Source organism: Python bivittatus, unplaced genomic scaffold, assembly GCF_059951505.1.
Source record: "Python bivittatus isolate LINGU-HERP-01145 unplaced genomic scaffold, Pbiv_v1 ctg000440_np1212, whole genome shotgun sequence".
Classification (NCBI taxonomy): Eukaryota; Metazoa; Chordata; class Lepidosauria; order Squamata; family Pythonidae; genus Python; species Python bivittatus.
The window spans coordinates 177,536-195,257 of NW_028277063.1; the positions used below are offsets into that span (position 1 = coordinate 177,536).

The 17,722-nt window shown below is 38.9% G+C and overlaps 2 protein-coding genes across 2 annotated transcripts; both read left to right on the forward strand.

Annotated features, from left to right (window-relative positions):
* Window positions 1-902: 902 nt before the first annotated feature.
* Window positions 903-1,832, forward strand: LOC148215675 (vomeronasal type-2 receptor 26-like). The gene has a single exon (XM_088142367.1). It carries the CDS (start codon window positions 903-905, stop codon window positions 1,830-1,832), a length of 930 nt encoding a protein of 309 aa, XP_087998493.1.
* A 3,789-nt stretch (window positions 1,833-5,621) lies between these two features.
* LOC148215676 (vomeronasal type-2 receptor 26-like) lies at window positions 5,622-14,311 on the forward strand. The gene is made up of 6 exons (XM_088142368.1): window positions 5,622-5,635; window positions 7,303-7,600; window positions 9,339-10,190; window positions 11,703-11,930; window positions 12,525-12,651; window positions 13,410-14,311. The coding sequence occupies exons 1-6, from the start codon at window positions 5,622-5,624 to the stop codon at window positions 14,309-14,311; spliced, it is 2,421 nt and encodes an 806-aa protein (XP_087998494.1).
* Window positions 14,312-17,722: the final 3,411 nt, after the last annotated feature.

A 17,722-nucleotide genomic window follows, 5' to 3' on the forward strand; every position in this document is an offset into this window, starting at 1 on the left:
GGATAGATGCACCACCTCTGTCCCGCTCCTGCCAGAGATCATCCATAAGTGCAACCAATGCTGTTTCTGTTCCATATCAGGGCCTGAAACCGACTGAAAGGGGCCCAGATAATCTGGCAGAGAAGGCATGCTGCAGATCCCATCTGCTAGAGAATTACATTTGACGGCTCCCAAGGAGGTGGGCCTTCTCTGCTATGGAGCCTACCTTATGGAATCTCCTCCCCCTGGAAGTGAGATTAGCTCCATCCCTCTTAACATTCCGTAAGTCCCTCAAGAGCTGGTCATGTGATCAGGCCTGGGGTTCCCAGGGGACTGGGGAGATTTTATGATGGCTCCCTTATTAATTTTATCCCCTCCTGTTTTGTGTGTTTTTACTATTTTTTATAAGTAGGTTTTTTTATGTGTTTATTTTTTTAATTGTTGTACGTCCCCCAGAGTCACCTTGTGTGAGATGGGCAGCTATATAAACATGATAAATAAAATTTCTTTCTTTCTTTCTTTCTTTCTTTCTTTCTTTCTTTCTTTCTTTCTTCCTTCCTTCCTTCCTTCCTTCCTTCCTTCCTTCCTTCCTTCCTTCCTTCCTTCCTTCCTTCCTTTCCCTTCCCTTCCCTTCCCTTCCCTTCCCTTTTCTTTTCTTTTCTTTTCTTTTCTTTTCTTTTCTTTCTTTTGGCATATATTAAATACTTGTACACATTCTGTATATAATTATCTCCTACACTATTTTGAGAAAATGCAGTTCTTTTCCGAAAAGGGAAAGTGGAAAATACCCTACTAATATTATGCAAATTCAATGGAATACTTTTGCGTAATACAAAAAAATGCTAAGGATTAAAATAACATTATTGTGTAAGTGGAATGTGAGTAGTGTTACCAGGAGTGATTTCTCTAAGTTAGTTTTCACAATGACAAAGCCTTGTAACTTTATTTCAGATGCAGACCAATGTGAGAGATGCCCAGAAGATCAGTATTCCAATGCAGAAAAAGACCAGTGTCTTCCCAAACGTTTCAGCTATTTGTCCTTCGGCGAACCCTTGGGAGTCGTTCTAACTTCCTTGATTCTTTTCTTTTCCGCAACCCTCCTTTTAGTGGCAGTGACCTTCATTCTGCACTGGGACACCCCCATTGTCAAAGCCAACAACAGGAACCTCACATGGGTCCTTCTTTCCTCTCTCCTCCTTTGTTTTCTCTGCTCCCTCCTGTTTATTGGTTGGCCTGGGGAGGTGACTTGTTTCCTCAGGCAAACTATGTTTGGCACCATTTTCTCCATCTCGGTTTCCTGTGTCTTGGCCAAAACTATCACAGTCATTCTGGCCTTCTTGGCCACCAAGCCAGGAAACCGGATGAGGAAGTGGCTAGGGAAAAGACTGGCAGGATCCGTCATTGTCCTCTCCTCCTTCATTCAAGCTCTTATCTGTGTAGTATGGTTGATCACCTCTCCTCCTTTCCCAGAGTTGGACACGCACTCCCAGACTGATAAGATCGTTGTGCAATGTAACAAAGGCTCAGATCACATGTTCTATATTGTGCTGGGCTACTTGGGGCTGCTGGCCACCATCAGTTTCACTGTGGCTTTCTTTGCTCGAAAATTGCCTGATACTTTTAATGAAGCTAAGCTGATCACCTTCAGCATGCTTGTGTTTTGCAGCATTTGGGTGTCCTTCATCCCAGCCTATCTGAGCACCAAGGGAAAATATATGGTGGCTGTGGAGATCTTCTCCATTTTGGCTTCTACTGCAGGTTTATTGGGCTGCATCTTTTTCCCCAAGTGCTACATTATGCTGTTGATCCCACATCTAAACACAAAAGAACATTTGACCAGGAGGATAGCTTAATGGTTGAATCCAACATTCTATTATTCAACCTTTCACCTGATGACCAAAAGATCCTTAGGGGACAGTCCAAAAATTCTAGATGGCAGCCACGACCAAGAAACTGAAATCCCCCTCCTCCTCCTCCTCCTCCTCCTCCTCCTCCTCTATGTATTATCCATATAGTAAAGGAGCAGGGCTTTGATAGCTCAGTAGCAATTGTTTGCTTGAGATTTTTTGAAAGCACGCACGCACACACACACATATGCGTGCCACTGCTGATCATTAAATGTTATTGAAAGGAGTCCATTCTTCCCTTGCTATTGTTGAAGTAAATATTTTATTGCATCTATGTCTCTATGGTTTTATTCATATATAACTCTTGGTGATATTACTTCATAGTTACTAGGAAAGGATCCCACTGAACCTTTATTTTGTAATATCTAAACTGTTGTAAACATTTATACATTCATAGTGTAACTGAGTATCGTGGTTGCACTGAAAGTTTTAGCACTTTGGGGAAAGACAGAGAACAAGTGTTGTTGGGGAAACGCACTGTTCTAGTAGACATGCTGAGCCCACTTTCCTAGAACAGGAGATTTCCAGATATCAACTTTGCTCAATAATAGACTGACTTAATCCATATACAACCCTTCTTTTTTACTGACTGGAGGAGCAAGACCTGGCTCTTCCAGAACCCCTTTGGGAAATGGTTGATTTTAGTTCTTCTGATTCATGAGTACCTGTGAAAAACAGTGTGTTGGCATTCATTATATGTTGTACTAGTTTATTAACCTGTTTCCTGCATATGCAGTGGAAGCTTATCAGAGTTGCTTATGATTTGAGAAGTTTAGAAACTACAGAAGAAAACTACAAAAACCTGAGGAGAGTTCTTCCATGAGCAGAGGTTTCATGTGTACAGAGATTGGGGGCTCTAACAACTCTAATGTTCTCTTATATATGAATTTTCCCAATGGTGGTTTCTCCTTCCCTTTTATAATCCCAAATACTTTCTCTCCACCTTCCTCAGCACTTCTCAGGGATTAGGGTAGGGTTTCTTAACCTTGGAACATTAAGAATTCTGGGAGTTGAAGTCCACACAACATAATGTTGCCAAGGTAGAGAACCAGTGGATTAGGGGGTGGGCCATTTTCCTCTTTTGAGATTCCTTGTGCCATCTTAGTAATTTTAGCACGCAAAATGAGAAAACCAAGCAAAGCACACAGAGACACTGACACTGATGAGAGTGAATCATAATTGGAACATCATCAAAATTAAGTGTCAGCATTGAGCCAGAGGTTTAGTAAAATGCCTTCTGCGCTCTCCTACTCTCCAGGCAGACCGCAGGCTAACGGTCCGGTCTCTGTAAAGTGACTGTGCCTTTTTTCTCCCTCCGGAATATTTTTTGCCGTGAATGGCATTAAATGCTGAGGCAGGTGCTCCTAAGTCCTGCACAGTGTCAAACACTTCCATGGGTCTCTTCTGATTTTGCTGGCCCTCTCACCCTAGTAAATGTTTAATTTGCTTATATGTGGCATGCTGAGTCCCTGTAGCAGAACAATTGACCTTTAGATCCAGGGAATTGAAAACCTGCAGTTGGAGGCCTTCCATGAAACATGAGGCTCACTAGAACAGGTATCTCACTTTTAGTCAAATTCTGTCCCCATCATCAAAACAGTCCAAATGGTTTCCCAGTGGTACCATAAATTATGGATTTGGTTGACCCAAGAATGGCAGCCTACCGTTTCTCTGAAAGGGAAAAAAAATCCTAGTAGATGCAATTGAATGTAGCAGGAAGTTAGATGTAACAGCTCTGGATGATACTTAGAATATACCAATTCATAAGTGCTCATGCTGGTGCTTAAGCTACATCTTCTGATCTGGAAGCTTTTCTCCTCCATCATAAATAATTGTGAAATGCCACCTGGTTTTTATTCTTGCCTCCTACATTTCAGGCAGAGTCACAGACCACATTCCTTTTCTACTGAAGTGCTTTGGTTTATTATTTGGAGCTTCGTTAAAAAAAATAAAAGGGATGACAAGAGGCAAAACAGGGGGGAAACATTGCTATGGCCAGCAATTCCCCATCACAGGCAACATAAAACAATCATCTGACTCAGGAAAAGTTAGTGTCATGAAGATCTGTTGCAAATACCCTTGCTTGGAAACCAGTTGCCCTACTCAGTGTTCTTTCAACCTTTGTGCAGATTCTAACCCTAAGAACAACTAATTTTCCACTATCTGTCCTCACTAATTCTTCTTTCTTCTTGCAACTAAGCTTCATTCCTTCAAAATGTCAGATTTAACAATAGCACTGGGAAAGAGATCTCTGTTGACCAGACAGGAAAATCTGTGGGTGGATATGATCTGATCATCCTGATTACATTCCTCAAGCATTCCTTACAGAGAATTCAAAATGCATGTATAAGCCTGGAACTGACCGTTAATCAAAGTGCTGTGGAATTCCAATGTTAATCAAGAGAGTACCTGCATTATTCTTAGAGCTGTTCTTATTTCTCTTTTATTTCCTTCTCCTACCCTTCTCATTCCTATTGTATACCAGTTGAATGTCATGGTGAAGGTGTTGGTTGGTCATGGAATGAAGATGGAGATCAGTTTCCCACTTGACCACACAGCTCATTCCTCGCTTAGATTCAATGTTGAGTTATCTCTTTCTTGGTGACTTTGGATCATTCTTGGTCAGCCTCATCAAAGTCATGAGACTGCTGTTGGGGAGGTGAAATTAGGGAAGATCCCCAAGTACGTTATCTCCCTGTACAGAACTGAGTCTACAGAATACACTATGAGCATTATGATTGAGGTAATTTAAATTATTCCATTCAGGCACTGCTGAACAGCAAACTGACTCTGGGAGTGATCAATCCATCATTCAATCAGTTTCAACCTAAACCTCCACCCCGGCTCTATTGGCCAGTTTTTATTAGTAGATGTGTCTCACACCATGGTGGTACTTCCTACCCTTTTAATTTGATACCTTCTAAAATTGTGCTTGACACATTTGTATGGAAAGAAAAAACCTTACCTAGCATCCCCTATCCTTTTTTCCTAAAAATGTCTCTAAAGTATATCAGGATAAAGAGGAAGTTTGGAGATAATATATTGTGTTTGAAAGAATAATGTCTTTGATTTCATGTCCTATAAATGGAAGTTTTGACAGTTTTGGCAAATTCAGTTGGATGGAAGAAAGATCTCTTAGAAGTTACTTGAGATGTACATTTGTCCATCTAGGGGAGGATAATATTAAATGCAAAAGTGGGAAGCATGGATTAATCCACCGGAGATTCAGCAAATGGGGAATGGGAAAAGTTTCACAGAAAAGTTTTCAAGTTGGAATTAGTATTAGCTGAGAAAGTTGGGAAAATTACATAACACCCAGGGGAATCTTAATAGATGCACTATAGCAATGACTCTAGCCATGTACACATGACCCAAACTTCTTTAGTCTCAATCTTCAGGGGCTAGATGACTTTAAGGAAGGTTATTATTTGCCCTATAATTAGCAAAATTACTATGCTTCACTTCTGTATCCTGGGAGGTATCAAACCTGGACAAGAACTACTGGGAAGAAAAAGGCCAGTAAAACAATACTCAAAGAGTAGCTGCTTCTGTGCTCCCCTATCAAGATCGCTCACAATTCACTTGTGGCACTGAAATCCCAGAGATTACTTGTAACTAGCAAAGAGCAGTCACTGGGAGTTCTGATCATTCAACCTCTTATTTTTCCTTTTTCCCCCCCTTAGGTCTGATCATGACAATTGTTGCTTGCAGATATCACACCTATTTATGTTGACCATGGCCTTGAACAGGTGGGGGGGTGCTTCAAGGTTCCTGACCTTTCAGTTTCTTTTGTTCTTTTCCCTCCTTCTTGAGAACGTCAGTGAGAATGTGAAACCCATGTGCAACCATCCGCCTTATGACCCAGGGTCATTTGGTTCCTCCACAGTTGAACTGATATTTGGGGGATTTTTTTCCTTTGTACTTAATGATCTAACCTTACAGAATTTCACAAAGGAGCCAGACTTTTCCAGATATGCAATGTAAGTACATCTTTCTTTTTTAGTGATATGCATTATTCCTTCAAATAAAACAGATAGAATGTGGGCTAGAGGTAGATAAAGCTTGTTCAGATGTTGATTTCTTTGCTTTCACATATAGTGATACTACACATTTGGAAAATGGCTTTCAGAGAGATTGTCCCCTGGATAAACCTCTATAAACATTAACATGGGATCTGCTTATAATTTAATTGACTTTCTTTTCGACTTAACAATCTGAATGTGCATTATGAGCAAACTCTCAGAAAAGTTAATTTTATAAACTGATCTTTTAATCCACCACCCAAGTGTAACATATCTCCACCCAATGTTTGCTGAAAAAGTGTATATGGACTTTCACAAAGGACTTTCAAACAAGGTTCTACCATCTGTCAGGAGATGACTTTAAAGAACTAATGGAGCATCATTGCATCTGTCAGAAAGAGACTTCCAACAACACTCTCCAAAGCTCTTGCCTAAATGACTATGCCTTGCTGAATGGCTCTTCCTAAGCAGTTTTGACATTATTACCACCATTAATAATAATGAAATGATTAAAAGAAATTCTGTTCATTTCATTACATCGGCTCTAAGAAAGGGTCAATCTGATCCAGCTTGTTGTTTCACAGGGACAAAGCAGCTGCTTTTAACATGTCTCTAGAATGCAATAGGTTGAGTGTTACAACTGGCAGAGCAGAACTACACTCTTGTAACAGGAAAGGTAGATGATGAAATGGGCAGAAAGAATTTGGGTAGAAAGACTCTTTACCAACTTACAAAGGATTGAGATGCATAACACTTCCTTTCTTGCAAAAAAATCAACAGGTTTTGAGGTTGTCATCATAATGCGCAAAGCACAAACTCTCTTGGAGTAAACTCCAAAATTAATCTCCTATGCATAAATTCTTGATATTTTCTTTTAATTAAAACTTTTATTAAAATATATAAAAAGTATAGTTAAAATACAAATTAGAAAGTATAGAAAGGAAAGAAAACAGAACTAAAAGAAAAATACAAAAACTAAAATAGTGAGATCAAGTAGAAAGATGAAACAGAAAGTTTCCCCAACTATCCCCAATACATATATGAGTACAAATTAAGGAAAAAAAGTTAATCTCTTACCACTAATTAATCCAAATTTACATTATTTCTGTCAACACAAACCATCTAATCATTAAATCCCACTATCAAAGATTCATTTTTTCCCAGCCTAAGCACGTAATCTAGGAAGGGTTGCCATGAGGTGACAAATTTAGAAACAGTATTGTCTGTTATTAAAGCTGTTAACTTCATCATTTGAGCCAAGTCCATTAGTCTGAGAATCCATTTTTCCACTGTAGGAATTTGTGAGTGCATAAATTCTTGATATTGACATTGTGTGCGTGTTGTTTGCTTCTTTTTCTAGTATAAAGATTTGCACTTGTTCACTCCTATTTCAGGTTGATGACAAAAAAATACCAGAATATTCTTTCTATGTTTTTTGCCCTTTATGAGATCAACAGGAACATCAAGCTCTTACCTAACACCACAGTAGGACTGGAGATTTATGAAAATAGTTTTGAAGTAAGGTTTGCCAATAAGAACATTCTAGATCTTCTCTTTTTGAAAGAAGGGACTCCCATCAACTACAAGTGTGTCAGAAGGAAAAAGAGGAAGATCTTGGCTGTCCTTGGTGACCTTCTCTCCTCCAATTCCATCCACATGGCCCGTATTTTGAACACCTACAAGATGCCACAGGTAGGAGGATTTTTCAGAAATCTTCTTGTAACTTTTATAAATGTTTCGTCATTCCCTGGATTCTCCATCCTCTCACAATTTATCAAGTAGAAACGTATTAGGAAGCAGAACTGCATCTCTTTTCCTATCATGCACATTTTATTGTAATGCTTTAATTAGTTACTTTTTTAAAAAAAAATCAAACAGTAAAGTAAGCACTGACTATTACATAAAAATGAGGAAATGGAAGTAGAAGGGCTCTAGATGTTTTGGATTTCGAGCCCAAAAGTCTGAAATGAGATTGCCAAAGGCAAGAAATTACGTGACAATCCAATAATCTTGAAGGCATCCCGTTGCATAAAATCAATGATGAAAAACAGAATCAGAAGATGTCATGTTGAAGAAAAGGTGAAATAATTGTGATCAGAAAAAATGGACATGTTCTAGTAAAAATAGTCAGAAAAAGACTTCTTGAAAAAAAGATAGACATGAGGGGCAAGATAAAAGTATTTTTGTCTGGCTTAGAAAAAAACCTACCAGGTATTACATCCAGGATCTTTCCTGGGGTAGGCCTTCGCCATACAAGATGCCATATCTCGAATTTTATAAGAGTTTATCTCTGACTTTCCTTTGTGCCCAAAAGGATCCATTTTTATCTCAGTCTCCTCCTAGACTAAAATGGTTTTTCTTAGATGGACTGGCCACTTCCAAGAGGAGTTGAAGGGAAGCATAATCAATATTGTGGCCTGAGATAGTCAGATGTGTCACCTTTCTGTAATAAAATATGTGGGGAGTTTCCTTCCAGAAAAGAAAAACAGGGTCACCAGTAAGAAAAAAAAAATTTTAGGGACATATGTCTCAATGATGAAGGCAAGGGTTGTGTGACAACTACTCAAAATTCATTGATTACTGGCCAAAATGTCCATAAGCAACAGTGGTCAAAGAAGACCCCCTGTTTGTTGCTAAATTTGATTTTCCATCAGTTTTAACCAGTAGCTCCAGTCATGAGAAATGACAGAAAATGAATTCTACAACCTTTCCCAATTCTAATGGGAGCACAAGTTCTCAGACTCTTCTCTTCGAAATGTTGTGATCTGCTTCTTCCTTCTAAATCTTGATTACCACCTTTGGTTGCCTGTAATTTGCTCAGATTCACTCTACCTTGGACTCTGACTGGGCAGGATGGGCACTGGGCACTGCTTGTGTTCTGGGATAAGACCAAGCCAGTCATGCCTAAAGAAGTGACAGCAGCCATAGAGGGGACTCCTAGTTGGGTCCATGCTGTAGTAGAGTGATGGAAGCTCCTTGAGATTATGGGGCTCTTTTTTCCTTGCTTCCATCTGGTTTTGTCATTTCTCCCATCTTTACTCTTTATTGTTTTCTCTTCTTTTGTTTTTAGCTGTTTTCTTGTTCTTCATATGTTTTAACCATTTGTTAACAGCCCAAAGTCAAGGGCAACTGAAGCTCCTTTTTCTTCTTTTTCTTTGTTCCTATCTGGGTTTGTCAGCTCTGCCAACTTTGTTCATTTTTGGTTGGGGTTCTTTCTTTGTTTCAAAACTTTATGAAAAATTTGTAAACCACCCACAGTCACAGGGAGTCAGGCAACAGATACATTTAAAACATTGTTATGGTTATTATTTCAATTATAATGTCAAAGTAGCAATCCAATATTCAGAGAGGGAATGAAAGAATTTTATGTTCTTCAGGGCAAAAGATGCCCTTCTCACCTGGATATTCAATCCATCTTTCCTGCAAACAGCTTGGTTATGGCTCCTTTGACCCAATCCTGAGTGACAAAAGGAGGTTCCCTTCCTTCTTCAGCATGGTTCCCAATGAGAACTTACAATATGAAGGGATTGTTCATTTACTGAAGCATTTTGGATGGAACTGGATTGGTGTTTTAATATCGGAGGATGAGAGTGGGGAAACCTTTCTCCGAAATCTCCAGCCAATGCTCTTCCAGAATGACATTTGCATTGCTTTGATGGAGTTGATCCCAGTAATAACGTTGAGATTTGATACAGGGACCTTTACTCCAAGGTTAAAAAAGCTAATGAATAATATCTTCCTGAGCAAAATCAATGCGCTCCTTGTCTCTGGGGATGACCAATCTTTGGAAGGTTTACAATGGTTTCTATCTGTCTTTGAGTTTGACCTGAGGTGCCCATTAGACCACAGAGTGTGGATCATGACCTCTCAGTGGGATTTCACTTCTATTTTATGGTCAGAGAGGCCTTTCCCCACAAAATCATTCAATGGTTCTTTATATTTCTCACTCCACACAAACATGGTGCCAAAATTTCAGGACTTTCTTGAGAGAATACACCCTTTTTATCATTCCCTTCCTTTATTCCAATGGTTCTGGGCATCTGCATTTGAGTGTTCATTACCCCCATATTACGAAGGAGAAAAATACTGTACAGGAAAGGAAGAACTGGGGAGACTCCCTGGCTCCATGTTTGAAATGACTATGTCTGGAGAGAGCTACAATATCTACAATGGGGTTTATTCTGCAGCACATGCTTTGCACACAATGCAATCAACCACAGCAAATCCAGCTTCTCAAAGGAATTGGCATGGAGCAAATCTTGGGGAAGTTCAGCCATGGCAGGTATGTCATTGCTCTTCTGATATACATCTGTGTAAGGCCTGAAGGAGATGGGGTGGGGATAAAATAATCTCAGTCCTTATGCATTAATACACAAATGTTGATGAGAGGCCATCAGAAAATGCCACCAGTGCTTGATTAGATGAAAAATTTGAAAAACAGTTTGGGATAAGGTTTAAGACAATATTTCAGTACAATCAATTGCATAATATCTCCATTATAGTACAGTCAACAGAAAAGTACCGTATAGGAAATTAGGAATCTAGATCCAAAGTTCTGCAATTTTGTGATTCAGAAGCAAGAGATATATAAAGGAGCAATTCTCAAAGCCCCCTGTTACTGCTGTTTTTCCTTTGCCCCTTGCAGGTATCCATCAATAAATAAGTTGTTATGGTCACAGACCAGAATTACAAATAAAACACAAATTGGTACAAATACAAATAAAAATGCATTAAAATGAAATAAAACAAAGCACTGAAATATTAATGGTGGGATCATCATTGGCAATCACAGTGTGCTTAATTTTAAAGACAGTATAACAGAATTTCGCTACATTGAAAGAAACTGAATCATACTGATCAGATGGCAGCAAATATGCATAAAACGTTCAGAATTTCCCAGGCACTTTTTCAAATAAGGAGTTATAAAATGGATCCGTGAGAACTTAGAGAAGGTTCAGTATCGTAGGACATGAGCTGTAGTTTCAATAGCATCTTGTCCACAGGGGAACAATCTCAGCTGATGTGGAACTTTTTGCATTGGCCCTCCAAAACTGCTGTGGGACCCCTTGTATGTAATGGAGTGGTTGCCCCCTTCCCCCTTTAGTGTGTTAACTCTTGTTTTGTTTTGTTTTTCTTTTGGCAACAGTTGGCGTAACTCTTATTTAGTTTTCTATGATTATATCAGAACTGTATCTCATGGTGAGATTGTTAACTTCTTCTTTAAAAAATTCCAGGGAAGGGTAAGAAAAATGTTGGCTTTGATTTTATTGAAATTGGAATTCCTCTGTGCTATCTGGGTTCAAGAGATGTCTGCATCAAAGAAGAATGGACTTCTGTTATAAATACAAGAACTCTGCCTTGATTCAGAACAAAACCATCATTCTGGGGAAGATTAGGATAATTTGAAATGTTGTTTCGTTTACATGGAGTGAGTGGCCTTTGGCTTCTCTATCTTCCTTGAAACACTGATTTGATACATGTAAGAAACATTTAGGAGAAGAGAGATGAGGAAGTCTGTCTTTAATAGTGGATAACGTGTGCAATGAGACCACAGTTGGTCGCCCAACTTGCATGATGTTGAATGGATGATGAGATCAGAGAGACAGTGTGTGTTATGCAGTGATGGAACAGTTATGGGGATGAGGGAGGGAAGATGAAATGATATATATCACAGGGTATTTTTTCAACAAAGTATTCCTTGCCATTTTTTCTCTGGGAACAAGAATAATTTCCCATCCCTTGCTAATCTGACATAACTTTTACAAAACTGACTTTTTCCCTCCCACAAATCCAGCTTCACTACTTCCTGAGAAACACCCATTTCAATAACACCGCAGGAGAGGAAATCTTTTTTGATGAGAAAGGGAACTTTGACCCTGGATATGACCTCGTTAACATGGTCACTTTCCCCAATCAGTCCTTCCAGAGAGTCCAGATTGGAAGGATGGATTCCAAAGCCCCCAATGGAAAATTGTTCACCATCAATGAAAGTGCCATTGTATGGAATCACAAATTTCAGCAGGTAAGAATCACATTTGGAGGAAACTTAATTAGGTTCAGTATAATTTTCTGGGGAAAACAAATTCTGGTTTGATAACCTGAAAATTCGAAAGTAAAGTATTGTGATGATGGCCTAGAATGTAATGGTTTTATTGGATATTTGGATTTTTCTTTATGAAAGTAAGTGAAAGAATATCTTCCTTCTTCATTTCTGCCCTAGAGAGCAGGCTAACAGGGCCTGTAGGATCCGTTGTTTTCTTGAAACTTTATATTGTTTTATGCTTACAGAATGATTTGATGCATTTTTTTGTAGATTGGTTGGAAGAAACCACTCAACAGAATCTACCACATTATTTAGTCTATACTCTTAGGACTGCATGAAAAAAAATCAGGATGGCCATCGTTTGAGAAAAACTCAGCACACATCCGAAAATACAGGATTGATGTTGCAAAGTTGGGACACAGAGAAAAAAATTATGCTCTTCGGACACTTGACCTGCAAAGATTTTGCAGATATCTTGTATTTAGTTAAACCACTCCCCATTTAATATCCCTGAATGCAAATAAAGTGGAGCATTTCATGAGGTTCACAAATCTTCCTTATTCTTATTTCTAGGTACCTCCCCATGCCAGATGTGTTGAGAGCTGCCACCAGGGATACAGTAAGGTCGTTCAGGAGGGGAAACAACCTTGTTGCTACAAATGCACCAAATGCCCTGAAGGAAGAATTTCAGTTCAAATTGGCAAGTGAAAACATTGAATTGTATAGTAGGAATTTTCAGGGCCTTAAATCTTATCTTTCTTCATTCCTTTCTAGTTTGGTATAGTCCACAATAGAATAGCGTTATTCAAATCCATTCCAGAATCAGAATGAGATTAAACTGCAGTACCTTTTTAAAAAAAACAAAAAAGAAAAAGAAAAAAATAGAACACGAACAAAAAAAGACTGAACAAATACATTCTGAATATAAAGATCTTTTTTACTGTGTTGAGATTTTCTTGTTCCTTTCCAGAAAAAGAAAGTGGAAAATTGTTGTTGTTTAGTCGTTAAGTCGTGTCCGACTCTTCGTGACCCCATGAACCATATTGCGCCAGGCCTTCCTGTCCTTCACTGCCTCCCTGAGTTTGCTCAGTTTCATGCTCATTGCTTCAGTGATGCTATCTAACCATCTCATCCTCTGCCGTCCTCTTCTCCTTTTGCCTTCAATCTTTCCCAGCATCAGGGTCTTCTCCAAAGAGATCTCTCTTCGCATTAGGTGACCAAAATATCTGAGCTTGAGCTTCATTATCGATCCTTCCAATGAGCAATCAGGGTTGATTTCCTTTAAGATTGCCTGCTAATATTATGGACATTCAACTGAAGATTTGTGCATAATGTAAAAATTTTGCTAAAGATTAAGAAAGTGTTATTGTGGACATGTAATGGGATATGTGAATGAAGTCATTAGGAGTGATAACTCTAAATTAGCTCTTGCAATAACAAGGTGTTCCTTTATTTCAGATGCAGACCAGTGTGAGAGATGCCCAGAAGATCACTATTCAAATATGGAAAAAGACCAGTGTCTTCCCAAAGGTTTCACACATTTGTCCTTCAGCGAACCCTTGGGAGTCGTTCTGACTTCCTTGACTCTTTTCTTTTCGATAACCCTCCTTTTAATGGCAGTGACTTTCTTTCTGCATTGGGACACCCCCATTGTCAAAGCCAACAACAGGAACCTCACATGCATCCTTCTCTCCTCTCTCCTCCTTTGTTTTCTCTGTTCCCTCCTGTTTATTGGTTGGCCTGGGGAAGTGACTTGTTTCCTCAGGCAAACCCTGTTTGGCACCATTTTCTCCATCTCAGTTTCCTGTGTCTTGGCCAAAACCATCACCGTAGTTCTGGCTTTCCTGGCTACCAAGCCAGGAAACCGGATGAGGAAATGGCTAGGGAAAAGACTGGCAGGATCCGTCATTGTCCTTTGCTCCTTCATTCAAGCTCTTATCTGTGTAGTATGGTTGATCACCTCTCCTCCTTTCCCAGAGTTGGACATGCATTCCCAGACTGATAAGATCGTTGTGCAATGTAACGAAGGCTCAGATCTCATGTTCTATATTGTGCTGGGCTACTTGGGGCTGCTGGCCACCATCAGTTTCACTGTGGCTTTCTTTGCTAGGAAGCTGCCTGATACGTTCAATGAAGCCAAACTAATCACTTTCAGCATGCTTGTGTTTTGCAGCATTTGGGTGTCCTTCATCCCAGCCTATCTGAGCACCAAGGGAAAATATATGGTGGCTGTGGAGATCTTCTCCATTTTGGCTTCTACTGCAGGTTTATTGGGCTGCATCTTTTTCCCCAAATGCTACATTATGCTGTTGAGTCCACATCTAAACACAAAAGAGCATTTGACCAGGAGGATAGCTTAATGGTTAAATCCAAAGTTCTATTATTCAGCCTTTCACCTGGTGACCAAAAGCATCCTTAGAGAAGAGCTCAAAAATCCTAGGTGGCAGCCACAACCAAGCAACTGAAATCCTTCCTCTTTTTAAATGCTGTGCATGTATTATCCATCGAGTAGAGATGCAGGGCTTTGATAGCTCAGTAGGAATTGGTTGCTTGACATTTTTTGAAAGCACACACACACAGAGAGAGAGAGAGAGAGAGAGAGAAATTCCCACATGCTGGTGGCACTGCTGGTGATTAAATGTCATTGAAAGGACCCCATTCTTCCCTTACTAATGTTGAAGTAAAGATTTTGTTGCATCTATGTCTCTATGGTTTTATTGATATATAACTCTTGGTGATTATACCTCATAGTTATTAGGAAAGAATCCCACTGATGACTTATTTTGCAATATCTAAAGTTTTGTAAACCTTTATACATTCATGGTTTAATCGAGTAACTTTGTTGCAATGAAAGTTTTAGCATTTTGGGGAGATAGAAAGAAGATGTGTCATTTACGAAATGCACTGTCCTAATAGACATACTGGACCCATTTTCCTAGAACAGGAGATTTCCAGATATCAACTTTGCTCAGTAATATACACTGAATTTTATATCAATTTTCAAACAACATTACTATATAATTGAATTTATTTATTAATTTAAAGGTGCTTTTTGCTGCTTCTATTTTTTTCAAAATGAATCTAGATGGAATTAAAATGAGGTGTGTACTGAATTATCCAATGCATATAATGGTGATAACAACATCATGATAAATCAAACATTTTCTATTGACCACACAAGTGTGGTGATCACAAAGACACATCGACATAATTTTCTGAATAACAGCAGAGAGTATGTTTTCCATTCCCTTCCTCTAAGATTTTTATGTATTTCTACTAAGTTATTATTAGAAGAAAAGATAAAAATGAAAAGCATTGACAATGAGTAGTGATACTGAACAATGAACATTCAGTGACTCTCAAACCTGCAGTGGAGCCCCAGATTTAGCAATTTCATAGGCACGTTATACATCTCTATCTGCTGATAGACAAAGTGAAGATAAAGAGCACAGAAAGCAAAGTCACAGCCAGGAGATCAGGGAACATGCAATTTAGACAACTGGAGTGTTCAAGTCCACAGAAAAAACCTGTGTCACAACATTGGTGATCCCCAAAAAAGAAAGCAGCAGAAGAAGTCAAAATCATTCATACTGGCTCTTCAAATAACCACTCTGTCTGAATGACTGCTTTGGGACAGGTCTTCTCTAATACTTCAAATCAATAAAGATGTGGAAGAAACAGGAAACTTTATGGAAAGATGAGAATAACAAAAACAAGGAGTAAAAGGAAACTAATCAGAAGAGAGGAAAAACATCAAACTGGTCCTGATAGAATGGAAAACTGGGCCAACTGGTTGGCAAAACTGGGGGTTAGAATAGATGAATATTGTCAGCTAATTCTCAAGAGCTAAACTTCCTGAATCTTTTGTGTATAGGAGGGCAAGGCTAGAAAATGTAGGATTGCAAGTCAAGAAAAAGGAAGCTGGATAGAATGCCCTCTGTCCACTCATCTCATTAGACTCTCTATATTCCTTACACTAGCCACATTCAGATTTCCAACAAACATCATTTCGCTAGATCATCAGGGAATAAAGGACTTGGGAAAGCTTATTATTTGCCCTCTAATTAGCAAATTACTATGTTCTGTTTATTTGGAGGAATCAAAGTTGCACAAGAACTGCTGGGGAAAAAGGTCAGAAGTGTGGCACTTGAAAAGAACCCTCACAATCATCTTGTGCCACTGACATTTCAGAGATTAGTTTTAGAGAGAAAGAGTTGTCATTGTGTGTTTCAGGGTTATCTTGTTAAACTATCTTCCTCATTTTGCTACTTTTTCTTGACCATGTACTGGAGCAGAAGGGAAGGTGGCTCAACAGCATTGGCCTTCAAAACCCTTTTGCTCCTCTTCTTCCTTCCTGAGAGTGGCCATGAAAGTTTGAAATCCTCCTGCATGCAGCCCTCCAATGCTCCAGCAAAATTTGCCACCTCCAGAGCTGATGTGATATTGGGGGGTTTTTCTTCCTTTGTTCATAAAATTATAACCTTTCAGGATTTCACAAAACAGCCGGGATTGTCCAGAATTGGACTGTAAGTACATTTTTCTTCTTTGAATGAAGTGCATTAGAGCTTTGAGAAAGCTGAGAGAATCTAGGCAAGAGGTAAATAATGCTTGTTCAGAAGTTGCACTTACCCCTGGGCTGTTGCATTTAGTGACATGATGCATTTTGAACATGTCTTCCAGAAAGGTGGCACCTAGGGAATCATCCATACAACATAAAGGTAGGAAATGTTCATAATGTAATGGATCTTCTCTGAGGTCTACCATTCTGAAAGTGCAAGTTTCACAGAAATGCTCAGAAAATGAATTTCCAAACTTCACTCAGAAGCTTCACTTCCACCCATCCCATGAATGAAAGTATTACAAAGCTCAATTAAAACATGGCCATTGAACTCGCCATCTTTTTTCTGTAGAAGAAATCCTGAGGGCTTTCATAGCATTCATCTGAGTGGGAAGCAGGTTCTAAAATTTAAACCCAGGCAAATATAATTCTTTCCATTCGAAGCAGACTTCGAAAGGAAAGAAAATCCCAAGAAATTCTCTTCTGAGACATTTTGGTCAAGATCTCTATCACCACATTTTTGTTAGCTGGTGCCTTTAGATGAAGGAATTATTGGTAAAGGGGAAAGAACTTCAAAGTACACTATGGAAATTTATCTTCATTTTCAGTGTTAACATACATTGATTTAGGTCTGTAGTTGCACATGACCTTTTAAAGCAGGAATTGAAGATGAGTGATTTCATAGCATCTGTCAGCAGAAGAGTTTAAGAAGAAGGTGGACCATCATAATATCTTCCAAAACCCCTGCAAAGTTTTTTCCTGGGTATCTAAGTTTGCCAAAAGTCCCTTCCTAAATGGTTTGAATAGTTCCTACATCATTAGCAGAACTTATACTAATTAAATAATTAAGAGAAAATTGCAATCATTTCACTGCATCTGTTGAAACAAAAACTAAATGTGATCCAACTTGGGGTTCCAAGGAGACAAAGTCACAGGTTTTCACACATGTCAAGAGTCCAGTGGGATGTGATTTGCAACTAGTAGGGTTCAACTACACTCTGGTGAAGGGAAAGGGACATGATGAAATGACTTCCTATTTGGGCAGAAAGAACCCTTGCTGGCTTACAAAGGATGGAAATGATCGGTTCCTATCCTGTTGTTAAAATATCAGCAGCTTTTGAGTTAATCAACATAATATGCTAAGCTGAAAATCACTTTGAGTAAAATAAAATTAAAAAAAGAACCTTTTCTGCACAATTTACTGAAATTCTCT

Excerpts from the sequence above, each read along its gene's own strand:
- LOC148215675 (XM_088142367.1), top strand. The coding sequence starts at position 903 with ATGACAAAGCCTTGTAACTTTATTTCAGATGCAGACCAATGTGAGAGA.
- LOC148215676 (XM_088142368.1), top strand. Across the intron at positions 7,601-9,338 it reads ACACCTACAAGATGCCACAG|CTTGGTTATGGCTCCTTTGA; the intron begins GTAGGAGGATTT and ends TCCTGCAAACAG. Across the intron at positions 11,931-12,524 it reads GGAATCACAAATTTCAGCAG|GTACCTCCCCATGCCAGATG; the intron begins GTAAGAATCACA and ends TCTTATTTCTAG.